The sequence below is a fragment of the Chelonoidis abingdonii genome, chromosome 7 (assembly GCF_003597395.2).
Source record: "Chelonoidis abingdonii isolate Lonesome George chromosome 7, CheloAbing_2.0, whole genome shotgun sequence".
In the NCBI taxonomy this organism is placed as follows: Eukaryota; Metazoa; Chordata; order Testudines; family Testudinidae; genus Chelonoidis; species Chelonoidis abingdonii.
In genome coordinates, this window is record NC_133775.1 from 62,180,343 (window position 1) to 62,194,208 (window position 13,866).

The following is a 13,866-nucleotide window of genomic DNA, read 5'->3' on the forward strand; positions in this document are numbered from 1 at the left end:
GTGGGATACCGCCCGGAGGCCAATAACGTCGATTTCCATCTACACTAACCGTAATCCGATATGTTAATATCGAATTTAGCGCTACTCCTCTCGTCAGGGTGGAGTACAGAAATCGATTTAAAGAGCCCTTTATATCGATATAAAGGGTGTTGTAGTGTGGACGAGCTCTTTAAATCGATTTAAACGCGTAGTGTAGACCAGGCCAAAGAAGCACTGAAAGAAAGATCAATACGGCGTACCTGTGATCTACAGCCACCTTCTACTTTTGAAAATGGTATTTAATTTACAACCACCTGCTAAATAACTTTATTTCCATATGTTCAGTGTTACATAACCACAGTTCTAGGAAAGCATGCTAAAATAAATGCCTGTCTGCAAATTGGTGGAATTACAGTAGGGCTGGATTGGGCTTCTGTTATCGGGGCCACCTTTCCCTCTAGACAAATAGCTGTGTCTTGAACAATCCACTCCTAGGCTAAAGAATGCATGTGCCGTTCCCCCCGTGCCTCCCAGCAGAACTACAAGTCAGTTTGGCTTAGGAACTGTTTCAGCCAGCCATTTGTTCATTCCAGTATGTTGTCTTTACTGGGCCAATGCTTCAGGAAGGTGTCAAACCCCAACTGAAAAATACTATACCGTGTGGTAGGGGAAGAGTAGTTCTGCCTGACTCCCATCTGCAGATCAGTTTATACCCTAAAATTGGAGTAGCAATGAGCCTCTATAACTTAACTGGAGAGTGGTAACAGCTTATGAGAATTTCATGTGTGTCCTGCTTTAGTTAGCAGGGTTGAAATGGGCCTGTTCTTGCTTCTCTTGAAATCAAAGGAAGCAAAATCAGCATAAAATTAAACCATAAATTATTCCTCCTGCTGCTGCTTTAGACAAAAAGAACAAGCAATAAATAACAGCATAAAAGAAATTTATTACGGTAACACTGCTATTTATACAAGTTACTCATGCTAGAAAAAAGCATAAATGATACATGTAAACAATTGTTTACAGAATACTTGTTTTTCCTTGTAAAGGTGCAAATGATCTTCAAATGTAAACACAAGAATGCCAATCTTTGAGGGGCCTTTTTTTAAAGTCTTGTTTAATGACCCATTTTTGTTAGCATAGTGTTATTTTTCTACATTCTCAAGCACATTAAAGTGCTGAGTTATAGGAACCAAACCGTACTGAGATGCTAGCACTGCTCTTTTAATATCAAGGATGTACATTTCTCTGATGCTTTCAAATCTCTAATTTAGTAGGTATGCCACAAAATTACCTCGGTTGCATCATGACATTCTCTCATTCTGGAGCTTAACAATACAGCAAACTTGTCTTGTTTGCTCAAGCTGGATGGCAGGCTGCCCCCACGCTTTTTGCACTCACTAAAACATACCCCATTACTCAAAATGCAATTGCACACTACCTCCTGCAGAAGTCTATTAAGCAGGCCTCATATCTTTTCCAGCTCTAAAGTCAACATAAGGAAGTGCATAAAAATTCACTAAGGGGAGGTACCATCTGATCCTTACCCTAATGTTCCCCAGTATGAATTATAAAGAAACAGGAGAGAGATAGGTAGGGAGCTAAGCTGATTCTGACCAGGGCATTTTTCAGCAGAAGCTATTTCAAGTCTGCAATAGGAGTGAGTGTTAGGAGATTGCAACTCTTTCTTTCTAGATTCTCCAAAAACAACAAGTGGTTACCATGTGAGCAGAGACAAGAATTGATAATGGCAATAAGTGCTCTCATAAGGTTCACATACAGGAAAGACAGAGATCCTGAACCTTTGTACCCCACACTGGAAAAATGCATAATTTTGGAGTCTAGCTATTTTTCACCTTTCATCCCCAACCTCCTTTTTGAGCATCAGTAATTCAGCAAAGAGATGGGAGTTCCAGTCCTGCTTCTCATTGCCCAAAAAACCAACCAGGCACTCAGGGCACTAATCTTCACAGCTCCCGTGCCCTAAGAGGCCCAAGTGGCTTGGCACAGCAGCATCTAGAAGTATCACAGGATGTAGCCCTGCTCCAACCATCAGCCTGTCAGAACTCAATCTCAAAAAATTAAAAGAGATAGAATCTTTCACTGAGTGATACAAAGAAAATACATGATACAAGTTAAATGAAAAAATAAATATACTCTGCACTCAGAAAAGCTGTGCAAAGATGGCACCTTTCTGGTCAAGTACATTTTTTTTTTTTTTTACATGAAGCTCTCTGTATATAAGGCAAAAGCACTATTTTCAGTATCGCTTTCCTCTTTCACCCACTGCATGGATGCCACTTCCACTGCTGGAGGAGGAGAGGCCCTCCTCTTTGCCAGACTCCTGGCACAGCTTGCAGTCCCAAGTCATTGTTTATGCTAGAGTTACTTTTACAGTTCAGTTTATTCAAAAACCAAGAGACTGTTTAGAAAAAAATATGGACATAAGCAAAGCTTCTAGTTGTAGTAGGTGGTTCCTGGAGTCTGACACGGTGGTCTCCCATTGGATGTCGCTCAAAAGTCATTTTATTTATAATTCCATAGAAAGAGGCACCAGCAAAGAATTAAGGTGGATCTATATTTTACTAGAGCCGCACAGAGCTCCAGAGTCAGTAAGTCTCTTCAGTTTGTTTAGGATTGAGAACCAAGGGCTTTCCCTCCATTAGACGCTTACCATATATGGGATTCACAATGTGTCATTTTGATAACGCCTACACCACCTCCCAGCCGACGATAGTTCATTCCGCCGTACAACCTGCAAAGACAAGTTGTTGGTCATACTGCTTAGGTTCTTAATGGACTGTCTTCTCTGATAAAAGCATGAAACAGCCTCCGTAGGCAGCATGTATCGTTCAGCACAATTGTTGGTCTCCATTTCACGTGACGCCTGTGATTAAGCTGTCTGATGAGTAAGGCAGGGATCCCCAATCTATTTAAACACACATTTAAAGTAAATAGCCATATTTGATCACATATGTATCACCCTTGAGGCAGACAGCAAATTATTTTGCTTCGCGTCTTCCAGCATCAGAAAACTGCACTGAATTTCCTTTCTGCTCCTATGTAGTTACAGGAACAGAGGGCAGCAACTCTGTGGGTTCCATTTGGCCCTCTGACTATGCTTTGGGCAACCCTGAAGCAGTGGGTAAATCTTCTACATGGTGCACGGCTAATTTCAGACTCATATCTGCTTTATACTACACACAGCTGAACAGACCAATGTATAATGCATTTCAAACATCATCTGTTCTCTCCATCCTATCATACTGAAACAGTGACCACATTTCATATGGAAATCTGATGCCTATCAGCTCTCATTTCCTGCTTCAGCTGCATATTCCTCTATGTGCTGACGCAGTTAGTCTGCTGGAAGAAATAAGACAAGTGGAGTTCTTTCAGTAACTGTCACCAATGCCACCCACTAATCCCAGATTGCATATCAAGGATTTCCCAGTGGTGCTCCACACATAGGAGAAAAATTTCACACAGCAAGAAGAACCGCAGCCAATAAAGAGAGGGAAGATGATAGGCGGACATCACCAGCTTTATTCAATTCAGTGCCGGTAACAACTAAGCTAGTATCCTCAATAGCTACCTATATTAGCTACAAACACATGTTTTGGCTAGCTCTCCATACTATATGTCCTACCACTCCTGCCAGGGAGAGTGGCTGTCACCATTCAGTTAAAAGGCAGAATTAAGTTACTCCTGGGGGAATTGTGCACCACTGTGCAGGCACAGAATTCATGTCCCCCACAGATTTCTTTGCTTCCTTACAGAAAAAGGACTTTCTGAAGGGGAAGCCGCAAGAGTGGTCATTTGCCCCACCCCAGCAATGCGAGCGCATTGTTTTGGGCACCTGGAGCAGATGGCAGAGAGTTACATCACTGCATGGGATGTAGGGGTGCGGGGAAGGCGGGGCTGGGGATGCCCGGGCTGCTGGCTCCTACCCTGCACCGGGCTCAGCTGCTAGTTCCGGCTGGGCTGGGACGGACGGGACTTGTTCTTCCCCTGAAAGGAGCGGCCTGGGCTAGGTCAGACCCACCCCCAGAAACCTCCGCCATCTGCAGGAAGCTCCACACCCTCCCTCCATTGCTCCTCATCAATGGGGGAAGGGGTCACTGTAGGGGGAACTCCTCTGCTGTCTACCCAATCCCAGTGCATCCAGACCCCCGCATACCCAGACCCCCAAATTCCTGAACCCTCACCCCGCTGAGCCTCCTCAGACCCCCCCCACACTGAACTCCAACCCCTTCACCCAGACTAACCCCCCCGTGAGTCCCCCTCACTCCAATCCCCACCCTGATAAGCCCCCTGCACTCAGACCCCCACCCCACCAGCACCTGGACCCCATGCTAAGCTCCATCCCCCCTCAAACAGATTCCCCTATTGCGCCCCAACCACCTTCATTTGGAGCCCCTGCAGAATCCCATTGCCCCTGCACCTGGAACGAGCCCCTGTGCGTCCAAAATCCCCCCGCAGCCAGACCTGCCACTGAGCCACCCATACCCAGATTGCCTCACACAGAACCCTCTCATCCCACACCTGGATCCCCCCTTACACTTGGATTCTGCCAGGCTGAGCCTGACTGCCCACACCCAGTGTGCCTGGTGTGGAGGGGCAGAGCCCCAGGGTGTTTCTGTGGCAAGCCCAGCCCTTGTGCCGTGTCACGGTTGGGTGCTGCCTCTGCATCAAGTCTGTGTCGGTGGGGTGGGTTTGGGGAGATGGCTGGAGGTGATCTCCCACCTCTGTGCAGCCTGTGGCCTGTGCTCTCCATTGCAATGCTGGAGCCTCCACATTTATTTATTGACAGAATTTGTAGAATTTTGCAGAATTTTAATATGTGTGCAGAATATTTTTTTGGCATTGAGTTTTTAATTTTTTGGTGCAAAATTCCCTCAGGAATATTAAGTATATTCTGCTCCCCACTGGGCTGGCTTTCTGAGCTGAGGCATCACCACACAAAAGTGCTTAACTGAGAGAAGTGCCTCCTACACTACTTAGGAAAATCTCAGTATGAAAAGGTCATATACTAGTTCAGGCCAGTTCAATAGGTCAAGGACATTAATTTTTTTCCTATTCCCTGCACCCTGACAGATTTCTAAAGCATCAAATCCCTTTCAAGGATATAAATAGGAGTCAAACTCTACACTGATTAGATTAACGTACAAATAGTTGTTTTCAAGTGAAGTTATTGTCAGAAAAGTGATTCTGGAAAAACAGCCTCTCTCTGTTCAATACATATTTCCCACCAGTGGTTTCATATCAGATCTGCTTAGTTTAAAGGTCAACACAAGATTTTTCTAACTGCTAGCCATGCAGATTTAACAGAACTCCATATACTCAAACTCCTCTGCTTCATACAATAGATCCCCATCTAGAGAGATTCTGGAATCAGAGCATAGCACTGTGAAGCCTAGATAGCCCCAAAGGAGCACACTGAATTCTGTTCTGCTTTCTGTATCTTTAAAGCTACCACAGCTAAGGTATTTTTGTTGGTAAACTGAGCAGACATGGCTCAATGCATGTGTACACACACACGTATATACAAACACATGTACACACAGAGATCTCCAGATCAGCCTACAAAAAAAGTGCCAAAGCACAGTATTTGAGATCAGGAGGTCTAGGTTCTAACACAGTGTATGCCAAAGGCTCACCGTGTAACTGACTAAGTCACTCACCTTCTCTGGACCTCAGTTTCCCCAGCCATATGATGGCAAATCAACACTTCCCTACTTCCTAATGGTGTTGTGAGGCTTAATTCACTAAAGTAGGCAAAGGTCTTTGGGGTCCTTAAGTATAAGGCACTATAGTAGAATCACCTCTATTATATTCAAGATGAAGATGGTAGAGGGGACTTCAAGCACAGCTACTGCAGTTTTGAAAAAGGAAGCTGCAGGCCCTCACCAAAGGGAGCTATTTCCAAAATGGCTGTTACTCCTCTGGTCAGACGTATGGGGGAGCAATGGGCATGACACATATTGGAACACAGCAGTAGTACAGACCATTCTGATATGGATTATTTTGGTGAAAGCCCAACACTTATGTAGAGGTTTGCTACCTCTCTTTAGGAAATGGCTGTGTAGTGAGACTTCACTGCTACTGATACAGTCTATCAGCACTAAAGTGACAGCATTATGAGTAGTAAATGTCTCCATTTCCTTTCTATTCTGAAACACATTCCAGGCGCATATGGGTGGCAGCGAAACAGTTTCTCCAACTCTCAGTTATTCAGAAAGGGATTCTCTCTCACACTGGAAATGGGAGGTTAAGCATGTGACATGCTGGATCACATTGCCTGCTCCCTCTGTTCCTTTTACTTTCAAACAAACCAGCCAAGTCACACAAAGGATTACAGTGGCCACCTCCATCAACCAGACTTCCAGTAAGATGAGGCACAACACATCTCCACTCTGCTGGGAAGACTCTAGTGATAAGCATAATTTAAGCAGGTGTGCCTAAGGTTTGCAATGTCACTGTTTCACGAATTTAAAGGTTACCTCCATGTGTTAGCATCAGGATCAAACACTTCAATGGTCTTCAAGTATGTTGTGCCATCAAAGCCTCCCACTGCCATTAGCTGTCCATTCACTACTGCAAGGCCAACCTAGAAAACAACCCCCCTAGACATTATTCATGCTTCATTGCAGGTCCTGAAGGCTTGTCTCACAAGAAAGACACTTCAATAAAGACCATTCATTAGTCAGCAGTCAAGCCTTGGGAAGATGTCAGTACACAGCACACACGTTCCTGGAGGCAGTAGGGGTAGAGAAGGGACAATTGTATTTTAGTATTTCTGTTAAAATACAGATTCATAAAACCTAGCATGAAATTGTATTCAACTAGAACATTTCAGTACAGATTCCCTCAAAACAGATGGCTACTTCCCTGGGATGCTGAGTAGAGTTAACCAAAAAGAAAAGAAGATTAGAGCTTTCCTACCCTGTCAGAGAAGACAAAAAATGTGTTTTTCTGCTTGGTGCATTGGCAATTGTGTTGGACTCATCAGCAGTATGTTGGTTTTACAAGTGATTTAAATGTCATTGCTCTCAAGACTGGTTCAGCTCATCAGATAGCACAAATGATACATGCAAGCTCATGCCCCAGGGACTGGGAGAGTAAAAACAGCAAGGGTTAGAATGAACAAGACCTTCAGTTGTACTACCCTGATCCCAGAGCAAACAGTAAGATCCTCCAGCCCCAGGCTCTGAGGACCTCATTGTGATGCTGGCAGGCCAGATGCCAGCTCTTGCCCAGGCTACAGACATTAGCAAAGAACTGACAACCTCGTAGCTGGAGACCAGACCAGGTCACCTGTATGTTAGTTTTGCTTAAAACAGGTATTAGTCTTATAAGACTGTATTTAGTGTTTAGATTCTATGAAATGCTTGTAAGTTGCTGTACGCATTAATCACACTTATAATGTCTGTATTCCATGCTATAAGAAAATATGTACATTTTGCTTTGAAAATGTTTGCTCTGAATTTATGAACTTAGGCATGGGAATCGTTCTCCCGATCCATCCAGAAGGACCACCAAAATCAGACAGGCCATCAAGGATCATTGCAATACAAAGGATTGGTTAATGGCCCTATCATACCTAGGAAATGCTACATCCAAGAAAGCTCATCCTGTGGCCTTGGAAGCTGAATGAAGGAAATAAAACAAAGCTACAGGAAAATTTTCCAATATTTTGGTTATTTGAACTCTGAAGGGCCAGAGACTCTAAACTGAAGCCAGAGATCCCCAGGGCCTGCCCTGAAAGACACTTAGAGTTGTAGTGGTTTGTCAATTCAGTCACTCTTAGGATTTAGATTGCAAGTCATTTGTGTGTATATGTTTGCTTGCTTTAACCTGTAAATAACTCTCATTCCTTTTTTCTAATTAATAAACCTTTAGATAGTTTATTACAGGAATGGTTACAGGCATTGTCTTTGGTGTAAGATCTAGGGTACCAACTGACTAGATGTAAGTGACTGGTTTCTTGGGACAGGAAGCAACCTGAATGTGGTGTGATTTTTGGTGTAAGTGACCATTTATCACAAAGTCTAGTTTGTCTGGATGGCAAGATGAACATGATAGCTCTCCAGTTTGTTTGCTAACTTCCTCCAAAGTGCACAATAGGACAGGGCCTTGTGTGTTTAATGGCATGTTCTTTTGTCTAATGGCTTCTGATGTTATTGGGGCCGGGGGAGGGGGAGGCGTACTTCCTGAAGTAGTGCACTCAAGAATTCCCTGCTTCAGAATTAAGTGCTCATGACTCAGTGCTATTTGTCAAAACTCTTATGGAAAAAAGCAGCCTAAAAAAATTTCCCCTTCTCAGTTGTATAAAAAGTTGTCATCATCCATTCACCCCATGCAGCATAGGAAGCTAATATTGCTACATTTTGTACTTCCTTCTGGGCAATGTGCTTTGCCTTTTTACAAACATTTCCCTCTTAGAAGGGGGTTAAGATGCAGGAAAAGTGAAAGAAGCAAGAAAAGAACAGAGCCCTCCCTATGCTCCAGTTAAATAGCTATGCACAGCACAAGCTGGCAAATGAGGCAGAACTCACGCCACTACGCCGTGATGTCATGGCCACCACAGGAGACCACTGGTTGGTTCTGGGGTTGTATCTCTCGGCACTGCTGAGCTCTGTGGTATCATCTCGGCCTCCCACAGCATAGATCATGTCCTGGTATACTGCACAGCCCAGGTGCTTCCGTCTAGTCCCCATGGGAGCTATCGTGTGCCAACGGTTCTCTTGGGGATTGTAGCGCTCCACTGTGGAGAAAGTCACATTACAAATCTTTGGACACCATCTAGTGCCCTTCTATTAGTGACTCTGTGCTTGTAGCCATAACACGGATCAGACTGTGAAGACACAACATTTCCTCCCCAGATCAGAAACACACTGTGTCAGTTTGTCATCATCCACACTGCTTCTCCCTGTTTTCTCTAGAAGGCTTGCTATTCCTCCTCCTCTCCCCAACCCCAGTCTAATAAAGACAGGAATGCCAGATGTTCAGTCATTTATTGCACCTCCACCAGATTGTCATTCTTCAGCGAAGCTACAACTGGTCTATACTGCCATCTACACTTGTGACAAAGTGACCTCCTTAAGTATCCTGTTGCCCAACCCAGTGAAGACCAGAGATATTGCAGAGATGATGCACTGGCTCTTGGTAGGCAAATGCTAAGAAAATGCACAAAGTAACTGTCTATTGCAACATCCTAGTGATAAACAGACACACAAACATATAACTAGCTATCAGTGGTTTAGGAGGATGGGAACAATACTAATGTACAGCAAAATCAACTTCAGGAGAGGAACTCACTCAGAAAACAGACCACAAAATATTTACCAGCTGTCTGGGGAAGACTTATGGGTAAAAGAATGGGACCATGGCAGATACTGGTTGCAGTGCAGTATGGAGAAGTGACATACCTGTATTGAGAGGCGACGTCCCATCAGAGCCTCCCACAGCATAAAGAAAGCCCCCTAACACAGCCACTGCCACTCCTAAGCGCCTGGTGCTCATGGAAGCCACTCGAGTCCATTTGTTTTCTTTTGGATCATACCTGCCACAAGAAAAAGCAGAGACCAGTTGAGCTTTCAAATATACACATCAGGCCCCGATTCCCTTGGGAGCTGCACCAAGCAACCAAAGGAATCTGGGGAGAGCGGTATTTCCGACAGTTCTACATTCAGGTGGGGTAACACTAACACGTCTGTTCTGGTTTTAGCCTCTAAAAGAGGCTCAGGATATGCACACTGTGGCAGCTAGGCAGACAGTTGCTGTTTGCTGGAATTCAGGTTAAACTAAAAACATCCACCTTCGAATACAATCACTAACAAACCCACTCAGCATTTGTTGCCTCCTTTCAAACTCATGTGCACCAATTGCATCTTCTTATAAGATCTTTCCTTCTCCTCCCCTCCCGCTTCATTATTTTTAATACCTTTCCACAATGTTGAGACAAGAGACGCCATCCTGGCCACCAACAGCATACAGGTATCCCCCGAGAACTGCCACTCCAACACTGGTCCTGCAGGTGCTGGTGGGAGCCACATCACTGCTCCACTGATTCGTCTTCGGGTCATATCTAAAAAGTGTGTCAAATAATTCAAGTCTGAACTGCTTATCTATGGAAATCTCTGACTCCCCTGTGGCTTAGGATTAGTGGTACAGTGGAACTTGCTTACCCTGAATTCAGAGGGAAACTACAAAGAAGAAGGATGAAAGTCCTGAATGCACAATGCACTATGTAGTGCAAACTGCAATTCTGGTTGCAGTAAAACCTCATCTTAGCATGAATTCATTCTTGGAAAAGTTACTGACTCCACTGTATTTTACTTTAAATCACTGAAGGTTTCTAAGGCCCAATTCTGGACTCCATTCCTCCTCCCTTGTATCTATTTCCAAGGTTCACATAATTCTCTATTTACCAAGCCCAGAAAAGAATGTCTGGATAGTTTTTTGCACCTTACAAGTAAATATATGCTTGCAGGCTCACCTTCATGAGCAACACTGAAAAAACAAGCCAGTTGGAATGCATATGTAAGGAAGTTAGCAGAAGCCACGCCCATCAGAAACTACAGCTACTCTTACACTTCATTTCCCTACTCCTTTACTTGCCAAAGGCTATGCTTTATAAAGAGCTCAGAGTAGAGGTCAGACTAAGATTACCATTAAGTTAGGGATACAAGGCTACATCCTGTTATGTCTGATGTCTTAGTTTAGTACAACATTGATACAGATGTCAAAAAGGCTAGTAATCACTGCCACATATTAGCTTATGTACTGATGCAGGAAATGTAGATAGTATAGATGTAGTATTTCAGCTGTTCAGCATACGATCAACACAGACAGCAAAACGGACACCCTTATCACAGATAGCACCATGTTTTGAATGCATGTTAACTCTGCAATGATCTGCTGGAGACCTACCTTTCTACACTGTTAAGGTAAGAAGAACCATCATGGCCTCCCACAGCATATAGGAGGTCATCCAGAACACTGACTCCGACTCCACAGCGTCTTTTGCTCATGGAAGCCACCATCCGCCACTCATTCGTTTGAGGGTCGTAGCGCTCCACGCTGGAAATTGCGTCCCCACTACACCAGCCTCCCACTGCGGGAATCAACACAAGAAACAGTGTCAGAGTAGTACATCAAACTCACACCATGTGTATGTGTCTATAACAAATAATCTATCTACATCTGCCCACAGATGTTTCTTACACAATATCGCAAAAGAAGACAGTCTATCAGAATTATTCACTGATAGATAGACTGTCAATAAGAAAACAGGATGGGATTTTCAGAAGTGCCTATGTAAGTTTAGGAGCACAAGTCCCACTGAAAGTCAAGTGTTTCAGCCTGTATTATTATAAGTGCTACCACAGTGCCTGGGAGCCCTAATCATAGACCAGAAACCCATTTTGCAAGACAAAGGCCTTGTCTACACTACAGGGGAAATTCGATCTAAACTACGCAATTTGAGTTATGTGACTAGTGTAACTCAAATCGACGTAGCTTAGATCTACTTACCACGGGGTCCACACTATGTGATGTCGACAGGAGACACTCTCCTGTCAACTCCCCTTACTCTTCTCGATCTGGTGGAGTACAGGAGTCGACAGGAGAGTGATTTACAGTCGATTAAGCAGGTCTTCACTAGACCCACTAAACCAACCGCTGATGCATCAATCGCCACGCATTGATCCCTGGTAAGTGTAGACAAGCCCAAAGACAATGCAAGACAAGAGGAAAGTGAACGTTAACTCAAAGTGTGGGATGGGTAATATAAAATGTCATTTCTGATGGTCTGATAGTTAGGGTTGGCCATACGGATTAACTTTGAAACAGAGCATTAAAACTTGGATCTCACAGCCAAAGTTGCAGGCACTGTACACACCTGCAAAGAGTACTTCTCCACAACGGATGGGTTTGCGTGGTCGAGTTCTTGGTCCCTGCATCAGTGGCCGCTCTTGGGGCAACAGCAGGTAATTCTTAGCTTCATCCACCAGGTCCCTGTGCAAGAGAAAACATTTATTCTAAATGTCTGGGTGACAGTGGCATTTTTCAGGAAGTACTATTTGGGATATGCCATCCCTAAAAATAGCAGCCATCACCAATCACCTTCCAGTTATTGCCATACTAAATAGAACACGCATGACTTTATGTACTATATATATGACCTCTCTTAGGTATTCATAAGACATCTATTGCTAAAAACCTCACACAAAATACCAATAGATGGAAGCGGTATCCAGATGATAAAAATGTCATCATTCAGCTTTAACTAGCTCACCCACCCTTTTACCCATCACCCTGAAAATAATTCTAACACTCCAAACCCCTGAGCAACTTCAATCAGCTTTTTAAAAATTTTATTTTAAGTAACCTGCCACAAAAAAACTTCCACCTTCTCCCTGCACAAATTGAACTTCTCCAGGACCAAAGTATTTTATCTGTCCAAAGACCAGGAAAGGAACAATTCAGTGCTACAAGAGTGACAATTTTCTGTATATAAAAACACCAGAGCTTCAAAGTCTGATATTTCGTGAGCCTGCAGCATTAGAAAGGGGAGCTTTATGCCACTGTAAAGGGGAGTTGCAGCTTCCCCATAGTCCTAGCATTCTCTTCTAGTTCCAGGAGGGTTAGTATAGTCAGGAGTTCTGAAACTGTGGGTGAGGGCCCAAAGATGGGCCACGACACAGTCTCGAGTGGTCTGCCAGCACAACTGCATTCTCCAGCCAATCTCTTAGTAAATATTTAACTTTATGTGACTCATGTAATCTAAGTAAAAGCTATATAAATGTAATGTTCTGAGCTGTGTATGTTGGACAAAATATAGAAAAAACTATTTATTTTAAAAACAAGCTGCAATATGTCAAGTTTAATTTTTGTGAGTACAATGGTGCATTTTGCTGCAAGGTAACCTAGTAATGTACACACAGTCCACCATTTACAACTGTAAAAAATGTCAAGCAGTATTTCAATCTGACATGGATAGATTTATTTTTAGAAAATGAGAAGGATGCTCTGACGGAGAGGATACTGGAAGTCTCAGACCATCTATAGCTACACGAAATGAGCCAGCCGAAAAAATAAAGGAAGTGGTAAGAAAATATGACAACACATATTTGAAGTTTGGATTCTCTTTTACCAGATCAAATAAGTATTTGTTGCCTCAGTGTGTTATAATATAATTGTCATTTTATGTTTTTATTTACAGTATTTTATTCTTTTCTAGTTAGTAAAGAATATGGTTGGGTCTTTACTTACACAGCACAGAAATTCAGATTTTACACTAAAAAACCTGAAAACACAAGATAGTTGTCCAACTTTGAACACTATTTTGTTTTAAAATCAACAATTTTTTTAACAATTTTGTTAACATTGTTGTGTTGCTTATTGTTCAGTTTTATACACTGTACGTTTACACACTGCATTTTCCCTGTCTGAATGTCAAATTTTGCTCTCAACAGATTTTTAAAGTGAGGTGTAGTTTTACTAAAGCTGTTTGGTTTCAAAGATCTTGAAGCATTTCCTTGAGTGCATACTGCTTGGGATTTCCATAATTGTTTACTTTAAAATGAAAAGGAAACATGCACATTTTGTATAGTGTTATAGTTTATATATATGTAATAATTAAAATTTAAATTTTTTCCCCAAGAAGTATTAATAGTGGGTCGCAGTTCCTTTTGCAGCTGGGGGTGGACTTCAGGGAAAAAAGTTTGGGAACCCCTGCCTACATGGGCCATTAAAGTAATGACATTTTCAGATACAGAAAAGCAATTTTAGGTTGTTTAGAAAATGGCTTCCTCTGAGCAGCGCTCAGTGGGATTCGTGGTAACTAAGGCACCTGGCTTTACAGCCAAAGTGATAGGAAAAACA

General features: G+C 43.0%; 1 protein-coding gene across 4 annotated transcripts in view; it reads right to left on the reverse strand.

Moving 5' to 3' along the window:
* The window catches only part of KLHL20 (kelch like family member 20), a 63,758-nt gene that overhangs the window by 4,952 nt on the left and 44,940 nt on the right, over positions 1 to 13,866 (reverse strand). For 3 of the 4 annotated variants that reach the window (XM_032806092.2, XM_032806093.2, XM_075067932.1), the window contains exons 6-12: positions 11,882 to 11,997; positions 10,912 to 11,095; positions 9,923 to 10,066; positions 9,408 to 9,541; positions 8,535 to 8,743; positions 6,480 to 6,586; positions 903 to 2,731 (exon numbers count right to left, since the gene is read on the reverse strand). In XM_032806092.2, the coding sequence (XP_032661983.1) occupies positions 2,647 to 2,731; positions 6,480 to 6,586; positions 8,535 to 8,743; positions 9,408 to 9,541; positions 9,923 to 10,066; positions 10,912 to 11,095; positions 11,882 to 11,997 (979 nt within the window). In that variant the 3' untranslated portion in view covers positions 903 to 2,646. Of the gene's footprint in view, positions 1 to 902; positions 2,732 to 6,479; positions 6,587 to 8,534; positions 8,744 to 9,407; positions 9,542 to 9,922; positions 10,067 to 10,911; positions 11,096 to 11,881; positions 11,998 to 13,866 lie in introns of those variants that run through there. The other variant, XM_032806094.2, reaches the window with a different exon arrangement.